We start from the raw sequence: 15,357 nt of genomic DNA, 5'->3' as shown, positions 1-15,357 counted from the left end.
ATCTCGAAATTTGTCAAAATGTTTTAAAACGATAATAATTTAATGAATTTCAAATCTCAATTTAAGAAAAGTTAATGTATGATCACAACAGATACGTATATCGAAAGCTTTGTAGACTCACAGGTAAGATTCGCTACAAATCAGATACTAATATTACATAAAAGTACATATGTACATGTTAGATGAGCATTTTGGTTCATTAAAGTCAAAACAAAGGCGGAAGTATGCGTCATATTAATAATTTATAATTTTTCTTCTTTAAAAATCGTTATCTACATAAAGAAGAAACAATATTTAACCGAAACTTAACGAAATCATAATTATACTACCGTTTTTCGATTTATCATTAGTTTAATCGCTACTTAAAAGACAAGCTTAAGGATTTCAAATCACCCTCTTAACGAAAGATGAATCGTACTCCGTATTCTCTAAAAGTTCCTTAAAAGTTAACCGGATCGGAAACAAAGAACCGGTCCGTATAAATATACATACACACATATCTCGTATACATAGATACAGAGGTATGTCTGTATCTTTTCCCCAGTTTTCTTTGCAAGACGTTCTTGAAAATGGCCAATTACGGTGTTGGATTCCCATTTATTGGCCGCCTGTCTGTCCACGTACATTGTGTATACGAATGTGTGTGTGTGTTTCTCGCAGTGTGGGTAGAAAGACGAGTATAAATTGCGGCGAGGATCAAATGTCAGGCTGAAACCCAACCGCAAAGCTACAGAAGATCTGATAAATAACCCCGGTCGCCACTTGTCGTGTCTGCTTCACTTGCATTTTCGCAGTCCCAAGAAGAGGAGACTCAACCCGAAACGTGCAAGCATATACGTACAGGCAAACATATGTACGTGTGTACACATACATATACAGACAACGGATACAGTCTTCGGTTCCAGGCTCACGATCGTTCCAGCTGGAGCTTTTGTTCCCACACACCCTCGTCTATATGTAGAAATGTATGTACGCTGTGGCGGTGGCTCCACTGGCGTGGCGTGAATTTTGTACGTTCCCTCCAGCTCCATTTCCAAGCGGCCCAGCCAGCCGACCGTAGTAAAATCCAGTTTTGATAAAAATAAACAAAGTACACTACACCGCTCTCTATACGCTACACTATGAATTTCCAGTCAAAGCGGCCGGGTCACCTGGAAAAGGATCTCCTTTCGCGTAACGAGAGGGAGGGGCATAGAGCTCTCTGGAAAGACTTTTACCGCTAAAGCGCGACATGTCCGCTCAAGTCGCTGTACGGCTGGAATTCTATTGCAATATACGCTTTTCGGTGCAGAGCATATTGGATTCGTTACGGTGGGCCCACAACGGCGAAGTTAACAACCGTAAAAAGCGCAAATACGACACACAGAGTTGCGGCCAGCGCAGCGGAAGCTTAACATCCGGATAATATTGCCAGGCAGCTCAGTTGTTGTTCTGCCGCCTCGCCTGCGCCTTCTTCTTCTTCTGCTTCTCCTGCTTCTTCTTCCTCTTCTTGGGTCTTCTGTTCGTGGCAAAGCCTGTTGCTCAAGCCTCTCTCCTTCTTCCCGATCCCGCTGCTCCGCCTTTGCCTGTACCGTCGCAACCAGCTCCGTCCGCTCTTTCCACAATTCTCTCTCGGCACCGCCAAAAGGCACGTAAACTGGTTGTTGCTGGCTGGGCCGTACACTTCGTGGTGCCCGTATTTTTCGTATTTTCAGTGCTGCCTGAACGCTTGAGCTGCGCGAGTCGCTTGCCGGGAAACTCGGAGTTGGAATCGGAACTGGATCTGGCTAACTAGCTATCGGAAATTGGCCACTCGGATCTGGACATGGAGATGGCCTACAATGCGTCATCGTCGGCGGCCTCCGTTGGCTCTGCCTCTGCCGCCGCCTCTGCCACCGCCTCCTTCGCCTTCACCAACACCGCCAAGCTGCCCATCGAAACGGTGAAGCGCCTGATTGCCGCTGTTTCACGACGTCCGATGTTGTGGCTGCGCAACAATGCCAATGGCCAGAAGCGCAGCGACATCACGCCCGTTTGGTTCGAGGTGGGTCAGGATGTGAATTTGCCAGGTGAGTGTATGGCTGACTATTTCTCCTCTGCGCTCCGCGCTAAAATGACTGCCCCCCTTTCACAGCCGACATCTGCCGCATTAAGTGGGGCCACCTGAGGGACAACTTTCGGAAGGTGTACATCCGCAATAACCTGTCCAATGAGACGCCCTCGTCGTGGCGCTTCTACAACGACATGCGGTTCATGGAGCCCGCCGTTCACGAGAATATCATGCGTCAGACGCGGAGCAGCAGCAAGAAGCACCCACCCGGACACTGGACGGAGAACAATAATGTGCTGGGGCCGGACAAGTATGACTCAATGCCCATTGTGGCTACGGAGCCCATATGCGAGCTCAGCCACAGCTATGACTCGGAGCTACACCAGCCCAGCTTCTCGGACATCAGTTCGTTCTTCGAGGATCGCGACTGCCAGCCGCCGGAGAATAAGAGATTTAAGTCGGAGCCCAGTCAAAGGGAGGAGGATGAGGAGGATGACGATGACTTCGACGAAGATGCCGCCTCGGAGAACTTGGAAGAGGAACGCGCAAATCGTGCCGATGCTTCCAGTTCTGGTGTATTCACCATAGAAGTGCTCGATGACGACGACGAAATGGAGCAGGCGGTGGCCAAGACCAAGGTGAATACCACTAGCCACGGCGGATGCATCCTGAAGAGCGAGCAGGAGGCCAAGGTGTTCTCCAACTCACAGTCACCCTCCGCCGATATGCCATTCAAGTATATCAGCACAGATGCGGCAACGAATACGGATCCCTCGGGTGGAGATCTCCAGGACGAGGCGGATCGGATGTTCCTGCTCAGTCTGATGCCCTTCCTGCAAAGATTGGACAGCCGTCGGCGTCTGCGCGTTCGCCAGAAATTGCAGAACGTGCTCATCGAGGAACTGGAGTTCGGCTGAGGACGCGCATGTCCGGGGGAATGTGGGGAGGTGTACTTTATAAGCCTAGCTTACAGTATTATAAGAACGCGACTGACTAACTCTGTGAATCTGCCTACATACGTAGCATGTAATCAGTATTCCGGCCTGCTTTTCTTCATACCAACACTTCAATACATACCATATTGCGTTACAATACATATTTACACTTCAAATAGACGATCACGCCAGCATGATTACTTGTTTCTTCCTCAGGATAACCGCTCACTTTTACCTGTATCTGCGTTCCGGTGCACCTGCGCCTTTTACCTGCACACCCCGCCCGCAGTTCGAGTTCCCAATTATCCACGGCCACGGCTGTTGCAATTGCATTTTTCCAGCCACGGGCGGCTCAAAATTTCTGTCAGTGCAAAACAAGTTCTTTAAGGGTGGTGCACGCGGCAACAACAACAACCACAAGGTGATTCCATCCGCATTTTCGCGCCACATGCGCCGTTAATGCTAATGTTCCGCGCTCTCGCTCGCTCTCTCCGCCCACCAATCTCAATGCTCTCCGGATGGACGAAACTTGGTCGAGCGTAGGCAACTTGATAATTCCCTATTGGTGTGTGTTGTTTTTCGGCTGAAAACATCTCCCCATGTTTTTTAAATTATTCAATGATTCAAGGGCTTTCGTTGAATAGTTGCGGGCTTAACAGTTCTGCGATTTGCTTAATAGGGTCCAATTGGATGGAGGTTAACTTTCTAGAACTCAGCAAGCTCATCTTCTAAATATAGAGTCTGAAATTTAGTCGCTGAATTTATAAAAATTTCTAATTATTCTTGCATTGAAACTAAAATATTCTTTTCGAAACTCATTAAGCAAGTGTTTATTTAACCTTAAATTTTTGAAAACCAAATTCTATATAATTTCAGTAGTATGAATCCCCCCCTCTGATGTGTAATCACACTAACGTTCATGACCAAGAAGAAGGATCTCATATTTCCTTTATTTCATTTATACTAATGTTTACAAAAATTAAAATATAACAGTTACCATATAACAATCAGTGTGACCAGCCATTGTGAGCATCAAAAACGAAACGTCAATTCGGCTATGCCCGCGATACCCTGAACAAACAGGGGCGCGAATGACAAAAACAACAAAAACCAGCAGCAGCAGAAGGGCAGCGTCGTAACGAGAGAGCCGGGCAGAGAAGAAGAGGAAGAGGCAACGGCAGCGGCGAGCGCATGAACGTGAGTTTTGCAGTTTGATGGTTAAATGCGTGCGTGAAGGTTGGAGTGAAGATTTTGAGCCGAATTCGAGTCCTAGTCCCCGCCGCAATAAGTGGGTCAGAATTGGAGCCGTTCGATTGGGCCAAACAAAAAGCTGGGCGCCACCGCAGAGTGCAGCTAAAACACGCCGCCAAAGTAATTGGAAGAAGAAGCAGACGCACAATAGGAATAATTGTTCATGGCTTTTTCGATTTCTCGTTCGCTTGCAGAAGGAAAAGTGCACGAGGGTGGAACCAAGGGTAAATGAGATTCGCCCGAAAACGCTTGGAAAATGTAAACAATCTGTAAGCACAGTGACGATAAGCGATTTTCAAAGAGTTTGCCAGCTTTTTACATCGATCAAACACTCGCATAATAAACGAATAAGAACTGACGATTAAATCGAATTGAAGTGGAGTGACGACTATGGGATACCCTAAGACTGCGTAGAGTGAATGAATTTGACAAGTGAGTTAAAGAAGCCATGGTGCACGAATTAAGTTAGCATAATATATGTGAGTAAAGTAAATCAGAGTTATTAACTAAGTTTGTCGGGGGAAATGTTAGCTGCGTAATCCGCATAAAAGAAAATCTTGTTTAGTATCCATACACCCCTGATACCCTGGACCGAAGCGGACGCCATTATCCTATTAGCCGTTATGGCCCATCAAGCGATTCGATTGTTTGAGGTTAGTAACAGTACATCTGACCAAACTTCTGCATCGACCCTCTGTATTAAATGCAGTTCTTTGCGGCATAAGTGAAAATAAATAGAAGATAAAATGTGCATGTGAGCCTCCCGTGCATGAGTGTGCCTGTGTCCGTGCGCCCTGCGAAGGAGAAACAGAGAGCGGAAGAAATAGGAAAAGAAGAGAGCGGGCGAAACGAAAGAGAGAGCGACGTTTTTGGAGCGCGCGCGCACATCAAAATCAAAAAACAAACTGTGAGATACATTTGGGTTTATTTTTTATATTTTGTTTAGGCTACATAGGCGATGATGATGTTGATGAGCGGCAAAAGCAACAGAGAGAGACAGAGGGAGAGCGAGCGACTCGAGTGTTATGTTGTGTTTTCAGTTTCGGTTTCGGATGTATCTTCTTCAGTCGGAATAAGGAATACACGATTGTCGGAGCGAACGGATTACGCATAAGAACTCTCTGGAAAACGAATTTCGCCTCGCGAAAATCCGCTGAAAAGGCAAAGCCAAGCCAATTCAAAACGGAATCCGCACCGCATCAAATCAAAAATCGTATCAATTAGCGAAAATCGGTACTGAACGCGCGACCCAACAACAACAAAAGCCAAGCGTCTTGCATGCGGCTGCTAAAAAAGGTGTGTACGCGAAGGAGATGCACGTAGAGAGAGAAAGAGGAGGCACGAGCGTGCCACTATCAACAGAATTTGATAAATAGACCTTAGTCCAATTGCTGCCAAATGCAAATATTGATTTTCACGACTCCCAAGATTTCCCAAAAGATTCCTCTCGACGCTTTTCCGTTTTTGGAAAATATACATACACAAATATACGGACGATTTGCGGCGCAGAAACCACCTACATACGGACATGTAGAGAAACTTGTGTAAATACAACCCTCGTCCTCATCCCCCGATGTTTTTGCGTCGTATCCTCGCTGCACGAACACAAATGTACCGCTGTAACCGTGTGTGTGTGTGTCTGTGTGTTTGTGAAAGGACTTTAACTTCTTGGTCGTGTTTTTTCCACGTCCTGCGACTCGGAGACAGACCCGTTTCAATGGAAAACGTTCAAGGGTGACAAGGGTAGTTTCGCTGATGCCTCCTCCTTCTCCTCCCCCTCTTTCCGCACGGAGTCCTTTTCCTGCTCTTGTTCTTCTTATCCTTGTTTTTGTTGCCGCTGTCTACACGGTTCGAAAATATCCTAGAAGTGCATTCCTTTCCTAGGGCGTTGCATTGTTTAGCCGAAAAAAGGGTACCAAAGCTGAGTTTGTGTATTGATTTCATCAGGACTCTTCGCAATCCAATCGCAACCATTTCCCACAACCCCTTTTCTGGGACTGTCGATGGTATGGAAATTCACGTTGTTATGATTTCCCTTTAAACCCCTTCAAAGAGGGCACTTTCTTTTTACAGAATGCTAATTCATAGATGCATATTGAATGTTGTAACATTAAAAAATCCCCAGCATCTTGTCGTTTTGTAAGATCTCCTTGTCGAAATGGTAATAACATTCAAAGTTCCTTTAACTCATGGAACGTAAAATCTTGTCCTTAAAATGGTTATTTTTAATAATATCGAAATATTTCCGCATTAAGTATATACATTTTACTGGCTTAAAATCCCAAATTGGGTTGTAGAAAAAAAATGGTTTGCTTTAAAATTTGTCTTAGAATTGATTAAATCAAAAAAGTCCGCTGAGTTCTTGTTTATCAATATGCAAATCTATTTAAAGGTGTCTGATCCTTTACACCGACTTTTTAAAAAAAGATATTCTGGTTCACAGTGCATCTTAATATAAGAACTGAACCGCCCGACTTACTAGTTTTCACCACAGATCGAAAAAACCATCAATAGCTTGACTTTAATATTTTTCCTTGGCGAGAGCAACGGGAGGCCTAACCTCAGCCCGCAGACATTCAATAACCCTTTTCCACCTTAACCCCATTCGTAAACTGGATTTGCTACCCCTCAAGTCATACTATAAATTAACTCAAATCACCCAAAATCAGAATGAAGGAAATACACGTTCCTGTCGTCAAGTTTTCCGCAGAGTGTGCAAGAAACAGCTCCTTAATCCTGACCCGGTGGAGGGATGAAAGTCGGTCGTTTTATTGGGTCTACGCTCCTCGTCTTGGAGATGGAAACCAGTTCCGTCTGTTGTTTTATGACGTTGTCGCTTTGGGTTTTCCACCCCATTCTCCCCGCCGGAAAAGTCGCTTGCGCAGTGCCGGCGAAGCGAGGTGGTGGGTGGAAAAGCAGGAAAATATTGTAACTACGTGATAAGGTTGCGCGCTGAGGTGGGGCCCCGTGAGGGTGGTTTCTAACCCCAGTCCACTTTGTTTTCCCGTGTTTTTGGGGAGAAATTTCCCGACTCTAGTATCTGGGTTACAGAAAGTATATACGGAGTACAGCCAGTTCGCCGAATTGCGCGCGAAAACTCGCCATTTTAGCTCGTAAATTAGGAAATGCGTGGCTAATTCCTAAATTCCGGGATTCCAAAGAACTTGACAATGGCATGAATGCAACCAAGTATCTTACAGATACAAAAGATACACACAAATCTGACCTGCTGCCGCTCGCGGCGCACAGCTGCCTTTCTCGGGTTGCATTGCTTTTCCCGGATTCGGGACGGGCCTACTTAAAGGATCAGGGGTCGGGGATCCGGCCTTGTGGATTGCTCATAAGAAGGCAGGCAAGCGGTCGGGGAATTTTCCCGCTACCTAAGATGATGCCTAGATGCAGCTGCAACTGCCTGCCTAGGACTACTTAATGAAACACCTTTTCCTTGGCCAATTTAGTTAGGTGCTACCCTTCGACAACTGACGACGTCCCGCGCGTTCCAAACGCAGTTTAGAAAAAAAAATTATTACAAAATATTGTCTTCGAGTTTTTCGAGTTTTCGTCAAACGTCTCTAAAATAATTCGCAAATCTTACTAATTTGTGTAGCGGAAAAGCGCCACTCCATTGACTGCCGCCTTGTGCTATAGAAACGTGATCTCACCACTCTTATGATGGAACTTTTGTCAAACAATTCGGTTCCGCAACAAATGGCCAGCAGCAATGCGCCGAGCGCCAACGGTGTGGCCAACTCCTCAACGGCCAACGGAAGTGGAGGCGGCAGTGTGAGCAGCAATGCCAGCAACTCATCCGAGCGACTGCTGGCGGGCATCCTGGAGAGCTTTCCCGCCTGGGACCTCAACGTGGGACTACTGCCGAACGTGGGCCAGAGGTAAGATAGAAGCACAATTAAAAAACCAAGAAGCTTGAACTAAATCACTCTTCAACTTTTCTAGCTCACCACCACGCGCAGACTTCTTTATCAATAACTTCCTGGGCGGCCTGGACACGCATGGCGACTTCAGCATTGGACCCATTGGCAGCGGTGCCCGCAGCAATCCGAAGATGTCGCCAGAGTCATCAAACAACTCGAGCATCAGCTGCGGTTGGTGCGAGGTGAGTGCTTCAATACGCTGCCTGGAGTGCAACGAGTTCATGTGCAACGATTGCCTGAGGGAGCACCGCAACAGTCCGCTGTCCTCCAACCACTCGATCGTGTCCTTGCCCACGCCCATTGGAGCCTCGCCCACGGGCGGCAGCTCGGTAAATGCACAGACTCCGCCCAGCGGCAACTTTATCTGCGACATTCACAATGAGATGTTGCGCTACGTATGTGACTACTGCCGGAAATTGGTGTGTCAGTGCTGCACACTGCACGAGCACAAGGAGCACAGCTACGCGTCCATCCAAAGCTTTATGGTGGGCTCGAAGGAGAAGCTGGACGGCGCCATTGAGAGCAGCCAGGTGGGCACGCGCTGCATTAAGAGCAGCATTGACAAAGCGCTGGCCTTCATCCGGCTTATCGAGCGCAATTGCAGTGAGCTGAGCGATAATATACGCAAGGCATTCCGTCAGTTTATCATTGCCATCGAGGACCGCGAGCGTTTCCTCTTGGACTTTGTGGAAAAGCTCCGCCAGCGTCGTCTGGCCATTCTGCACGATCAGATGGCAGGCTTAAAGTCTGCTCTCGCCGGACTCTCCGAAACCTCCGATATGCTAAGCAAGGTGGCGGACAACGCATGCAACATGGACCAGATCGAAATTGCCATGAAGTTGACCAATGGCCAGCGACAGATGGAGCAGTTTGCGGGCATATATAAAGACCTGCAGCCAAAACAGGAAGTCTTTGCCTTCGCACCACCAGATTACAGCCTGCTACAGGACATCCGCAACCAGGGTGGCGTTATCCTGGTGGACGACAAGAACTTGCCCATCGTCTCTAGCAGCAACGGAATTGTACCGAGTGTCTCCAGTGTAAATGCCGTGGCCGCGGCCTCCGTGGGAGTTGTGGGAGGCGTTGGTGGAGTAGTCGGAGGCGTTGGCGTGACAAACGGCATGGACTTGGCCTTCGGCATGAACATGCCCAACAATCCGCTGAGTGTTGCCTCCTCAAGTGTTCGACGTCCCCTGTTGCGAGACAATAGCTTCCGGATTCCATCGCCCATCATGCAACCGCGCGGAGGAAGTGCCTGTGGGATGTCCAGTGGCATGTCCAGCGCTGCGCTTGATTGGGAACTCAATGGACTGCGAAGCTCGCCGGGATTACACTTCAGTGCGCCGCGAACCACCCAGGCCATTCCGGGATGCATGGATCTGGTCAAGGTGCGTAACTCGAATGCTCTCTCGCTATCCTTCGCCACCGAGGGCCACGAGGATGGACAGGTGAGCCGGCCATGGGGTCTATGCGTGGATAAAATGGGCCACGTGCTCGTATCGGATCGCCGCAACAATCGCGTTCAGGTCTTCAATCCCGATGGCTCCCTAAAGTTCAAGTTTGGCCGCAAAGGCGTGGGCAATGGAGAGTTCGACCTGCCTGCTGGAATCTGTGTGGACGTTGATAATCGCATTATTGTAGTGGACAAAGACAATCACCGTGTGCAAATCTTCACCGCCAGCGGCGTCTTCCTGCTCAAGTTCGGCAGCTACGGCAAGGAGTACGGTCAGTTCCAGTATCCGTGGGATGTGGCCGTGAACTCGCGCCGCCAAATTGTGGTCACCGACTCGCGCAATCATCGCATTCAGCAGTTCGACTCAGAGGGTCGCTTCATCCGCCAAATAGTGTTCGACAACCATGGGCAAACCAAAGGAATCGCCTCGCCACGAGGCGTTTGCTACACGCCCACGGGCAACATCATAGTGTCTGACTTTGACAACCACTGCCTCTACCTGATTGATCCGGACATCAACGACGTAAGTGTGATTGGAAATAGCTTGGTTCCATTGATGCTCATGTGCTTTTGAACTTGTTGCAGATTCTTTCCGTGAAGGGACATGAGGGCTCGGGCTTCCATGAGTTTAATCGACCCTCCGGCCTGTGCTGTGACGACGAGGGCCGCATTATAGTGGCCGATTCCAAGAATCAACGCATCCTGGTCTTCAATCAGAACCTGGACTTTATGTGGGATGTAAGTACACTTTTCCGTTTAGGATCAACCCACCGGGTATTGGATCATAACTAACATGGTATGGTATTCCCCAATTTAGATCGAGGTGCGACCCTCCATCAATCCCTTGATGCCGCCCACGCTGGACGAGAAAGATCGCACTTGCGATGTGGCCATAATGCCAGACGGTCGCATTGTGTTCCTCATTGAACTGTCGCCAGACTCCAAGGAAGGGTCAAACCCTTACAAGCGGTTTGTGCACGTATTCTAAATAAGGCCACGAGTGCCGATCTTTTTTAGACCATTTACAAGAGCTAAACGTTAGCGTAGAGTTCCAAATAACAGGACGATTATGAGCAGGTGCCGAAACCGATTTAAAAAGGAAAAATCTGAAATCATGAAAGTTAGCGAAAATTTTTAGCTTAAGTGCTACAACGATTACCTCGATATTGCTTAAGAGTTATGGTTACGATTTGGTAATTTACAATACAATACGAATTACACATATGTATCTATGGATATCTATATCTATACGCATATGCATATATCTAGCGAATATACAAGCCCAACCAACTAGAACTATAACTAAAACAAAAACGAAAACAAAAACTAAAGCGAAAGCGAAAGGCAGGCGGTTGAGTAGGACTTAGGAGATATATATAGACGTAGGGTCCGTGAGCATTCAGTAGAGTTACCGAACCTAGTAAAAGATAAAGCAAAGAGGGAACTCAACCATTTACTAGATGAAAATATTATTACCTGTTAGTTAGACTGAAAGGCAGTTTGCTAGCTGATAGAAGGAGGTACGAACCAGGTCAGGTGGCGATTGTGTTTTTTTTACGGGTTTGCTTAGCGGAATGAGGAAACTACATTCGACAAGAGTTACTAAACATGATTTGCAGAAACACTGTGGAATGGTATTAATGTTTGTATTATATTTATAATTCGTTTGTTCAGTTCTGTTTCTCGTTTATTTTAAAATTACTTTTTTTTGGGACATACATATGTATTTTTATAATTTCCTTATAATTGAGACTGAGCATTTGAGAATACGAACTTTGCGAAGGGGAGCAAAGCGAAACAAAACAAAGAAACAAACAAAAAACAAGAAAATATTGATGGAACCCGCTGACTTTTCGTTGAACTTTATACAAAGACTGATTAACTAAACCGCAATTTCGGAGCCAACTAAAGAACCATATATGGTGAGGCCAAAATAAGTGAAAGAGCAACACACTCAAATTGCAATGACATTGATAACGTAAAGTAACTTAACATAGCTTAACATACATACTTTCGCACCTTTAGAGCGATACAGATATCATATAGATCCGATCATCCAGTCACGAATCATCATGGGCATAGCTGAAACCGAGTTTAACTGACATTCATCGACATTTACCCATCCATCCATCAATCCACTCACTCATACCGATCATGCATCACAGGGCTTTGTTTTTCGTTTGTCGTTACTTTGTAATTATTGTGAAAGGATTTAGCCACAGGATACAGATACACGGCAGGTTGAAAGGAGGAGGAGGAGGAGGGAGGGGTTAGCTAAAATTAGTGGGAGATTTGGGGAAGTTAACGAAACAGACCTGAAACAAAATAACGAAGAAGTTATAATTTTTGACTCAATGTGTTCATTAGCATTTAGTAGACTTAGCGGGCGTGGCATAGTGAAAACGTATGGAAAATCCAGAGCAATATAAGGGCGTATTGAATACACATTTAGGTGACATGTTCCTCGCAAAAGAAACAAATAAAACAAAAGATAAAAACAAAAGAAAACAATACGATGAAACTTACTGAAGTCATGGACAACGCATGAATTAGCTGAATTATCTGAGCGATTTTTAATAGCAAATGTATACACACACACGCGTAGAGCCGCCGACTAGGATTGGATTGTGGGCTAAAGACCAGGCGTGGATTGTGAAATGTATTAGCCAACTTAGTTACTTATGTAGTTTACGTTATGTTCTTACTGTTTTGAGACGTTCTATTCTTTGTCCTTGTGTTCAAACCCGACTTCAACGGATCGACGGAGAGAGATGATACATACATAGCTAACACTCCTTCCACGAATAAAGCAAGATTGCATTAAATGCGCAAAACAAACAAAACCCTAAAATCTAAAAACTTAAATCGAAAATCTTAAATCTAAATCACTAAACTAACCTTAAAAAAGATGCAAAAATGCCGACGGCTCTACGAGAGCGGGGTGGCAACAAAAAACATATACAATATTTATATACACGTAATATAAACCAGGAGAAGGCAGCAGGGGGCAGGGGGGCAAGAACCCACTTATTAGAGCTACATATATAGAGTAGATATCGTAATTATTTTACACCTTAGTTTAGCCAACACCCGGGGCAGAGATCCCCGGGTACCCACACGATCGCCATAATATACTCGTAACCTCATTTTATCCAATCGTACACCTTGAAGCGCCGTTCATTTCTTGTGATCCAGATCGAATCATTCAAAACACAAAACACTCGCACACAAAGCGCACGCACGCAGAGCATCCCAAAAAATCGCATGTACATATATATATCATATATATCGCATCGTATCGGGCCTAGCGACATCTGAGAGAATGCCATATTTTATATTTGTGTGAGATTTACTAAACCAATACTAAAGAACTAATACTTATATCATTACAAATGAGCGCCGTTTTCTAAAAGCCACAGTTTAGAAATTGTGTAAAAAATAAAACAAAACAAAACAAAAAAACGTGAGATAAAGAAACAAAAAACATTAACTACAAGCGAAGGGAAATAGGGAGGAGACAATTAGTGAGATTTAAGCGAATACCGAATGCCATAATTCAAAATAAAAAGCATTTAAACGTAACGTATATATCGATAGAATAATGAGTATGTTAGACACAACCAATTACTACAAGTCATGAGGATACTGAACAATTTGCCAAAGGCTAAGAATCAAAAGGAGAAACCAATAACTTACAACATAACCACTACACTCAAATACACACATTCAAACGACAGATAGTTAAATAACTTTTACAAAATACATACCAAAAATACTTAATTAAATGCAAGCAGGTATTTTTTCAAATAAACCGAATATTCCAAAAACACGTTGCCCAAATACACCTACGATTAATTCTAAAGCAAACAAAATGCTCATATACACGTAGCTACTAATGTAATAAAGAGAACACTAAACGAATCCAAAACTTAAATCAGGTATTCACATTTTTTTCGTATTACTTAGATACTAAGATAAAGCGAGTCGGCGAGCCGCCAGCCTGACTAAATGACTAAAATCATCCAGAGATGATTTCAAAGATTTTTCAAAGATATAGCAAAGAGCGAGCATTGCAAGACCCACATATGTAACTATTTACTAAGCCACGTTTTATAACAAACATAACAACAAATCGATCGACGATGCAAAAGCGAACGGAATGAACTCTTATCAAAATACAATTTTGAGTAATACTTTTAACAAAAAAGCAATTCTCGGCCAGCGCAGAGAAACGATTTCACTACCTACTAAAAAGATCTTTAAAATTACGTACTATGCATACATACATACATATATATTTTGACGCGATCATTTAGCCATTAAGTTTCTAAGAGAACAACACCCACGATTGTAACTAAATTTGAAAGCATTTCTCATTTGGAAATTATGAACATAAACATACGCATACGCAACGCATAAGCATACATACATAAATACACGTACTAACATATGTAATAATTATGGAGCAATTGAGTACAAAACGAGTACAAATTTAAATTATAAGCCAGATCAGAGGACACACGGACACACACAGCTTAAGTTACAACCATAGACGGAGCAGTTGAATTATTGGTAGGCCAGCTACTGGTTTCGCATAGCAAGTACAGCATGTACTCATATATTCATATTCATATTCATATTCGAGCGGAGGACTGGACTCAGCGAAATAGCCAGCATACTAACCACACTTATAAGCATAGTCGCATGCATACATACATACATAGTTACTTAACATAGACTAGCCTAGACTAGCCCGCAAAACTATACATCATCTACGTATATATCTAGGGCAAACGATTACCAAATTACAAATTACCAAAATCCCTCCTAGCCCGCTAATCTAAATCTTCAAGTTTGATTTGCTCTCGATAGATAGGCGAGATCGCGTTTGGCACACCCAAAAGAGCATCTCGAGCATTTTCACCCACTCAGCATTCTGCATTCTGCATTCAGCGGAATTCAGCAGTATTCAGCATTCAGCATTCAGCATCAGCGTACATACATATACATATTCATATGTAGGGGCGTGCGGGTACTAGGTACACCCACCAGTAAGCAGCTATTAAGTCCTAGTACGGCGATTAATCGAAGTCTAAGAGATCTACCAAATCAAGCGACGGATTCAATAACGAGTTGCAGTTTAAAATTGTAATTGTCTAGTAGTGGAAGGCGAGGAGGAGGTGGGAAACAAGCGCGGACCACGGGTGCCACCAACTGGTGCTGCGTGGTCTGGCACTTTTCTATATACATGCATACACATACATATTTATATACCCGAATATATATATATACAAGCGTACATAGGTGTGGACTTGACGAGACAAGAGTAAGAGTATATTTTATACGATAAACAAATTTTATAACATATTTAATAATAAATTATACACTAATAATTGTGGACACTGCTGAGTTTTTTTTCTATCTCGCTTGAACACTTGAGTTCCACAGCGCAAGCCTAAAGATAGGCTACTGTATCTGACGGATGCATAATCGTTCAATTAGCGAATTTGAGTGCTTACAATGGATTGATTGAATATACCTTGCTATGTAATCACGTTCAAATTGAAATTGAATCGAAACAATCAATCTATTTCTGTCTAAAGTAAGTAAAGTACTGAATCTCTCGGTTGGAGCTCGAAAAACTGATCCAATATGCGGATTGTTCATAGATACTATATTTCAAACATCTAATGATTTCATGCGAATACGTAGATTGATTACCTTGATATGTAATCACATTGAAATTAAATCGGAACA

The 15,357-nt window shown here is 44.4% G+C and overlaps 2 protein-coding genes across 3 annotated transcripts; both read left to right on the top strand.

The window, feature by feature from the left end:
* Positions 1–599: 599 nt before the first annotated feature.
* On the top strand, positions 600–3,161 carry LOC117137347. Its single transcript, XM_033298743.1, has 2 exons — positions 600–2,048; positions 2,114–3,161. The coding sequence occupies exons 1-2, from the start codon at positions 1,805–1,807 to the stop codon at positions 2,944–2,946; spliced, it is 1,077 nt and encodes a 358-aa protein (XP_033154634.1). The 5' UTR covers positions 600–1,804; the 3' UTR covers positions 2,947–3,161.
* A 1,012-nt stretch (positions 3,162–4,173) lies between these two features.
* Positions 4,174–13,534, top strand: LOC117137345 (protein wech). Of its 2 annotated transcripts, XM_033298739.1 has the most exons (6): positions 4,174–4,335; positions 4,410–4,647; positions 7,823–8,105; positions 8,170–10,123; positions 10,186–10,338; positions 10,418–13,534. In XM_033298739.1, the coding sequence occupies exons 3-6, from the start codon at positions 7,885–7,887 to the stop codon at positions 10,586–10,588; spliced, it is 2,499 nt and encodes an 832-aa protein (XP_033154630.1). In that variant the 5' UTR covers positions 4,174–4,335; positions 4,410–4,647; positions 7,823–7,884; the 3' UTR covers positions 10,589–13,534. The 2 variants fall into 2 exon arrangements, with proteins under 2 accessions (XP_033154630.1, XP_033154631.1); XM_033298740.1 differs by lacking the exons at positions 4,174–4,335; positions 4,410–4,647 and adding an exon at positions 5,271–5,511.
* Positions 13,535–15,357: the final 1,823 nt, after the last annotated feature.

The sequence above is a fragment of the Drosophila mauritiana genome, chromosome 2R (assembly GCF_004382145.1).
Source record: "Drosophila mauritiana strain mau12 chromosome 2R, ASM438214v1, whole genome shotgun sequence".
In the NCBI taxonomy this organism is placed as follows: domain Eukaryota; kingdom Metazoa; phylum Arthropoda; class Insecta; order Diptera; family Drosophilidae; genus Drosophila; species Drosophila mauritiana.
The sequence above is the reverse complement of the archived record's forward strand: the minus strand, read 5'-3'. Positions and strand labels throughout refer to the sequence as shown.

Excerpts from the sequence above, each read along its gene's own strand:
- LOC117137345 (XM_033298739.1), top strand. The coding sequence starts at position 7,885 with ATGATGGAACTTTTGTCAAACAATTCGGTTCCGCAACAAATGGCCAGC. Across the intron at positions 8,106-8,169 it reads CTGCCGAACGTGGGCCAGAG|CTCACCACCACGCGCAGACT; the intron begins GTAAGATAGAAG and ends CAACTTTTCTAG. Across the intron at positions 10,124-10,185 it reads TTGATCCGGACATCAACGAC|ATTCTTTCCGTGAAGGGACA; the intron begins GTAAGTGTGATT and ends AACTTGTTGCAG.
- LOC117137347 (XM_033298743.1), top strand. The coding sequence starts at position 1,805 with ATGGAGATGGCCTACAATGCGTCATCGTCGGCGGCCTCCGTTGGCTCT. Across the intron at positions 2,049-2,113 it reads TCAGGATGTGAATTTGCCAG|CCGACATCTGCCGCATTAAG; the intron begins GTGAGTGTATGG and ends CCCCTTTCACAG.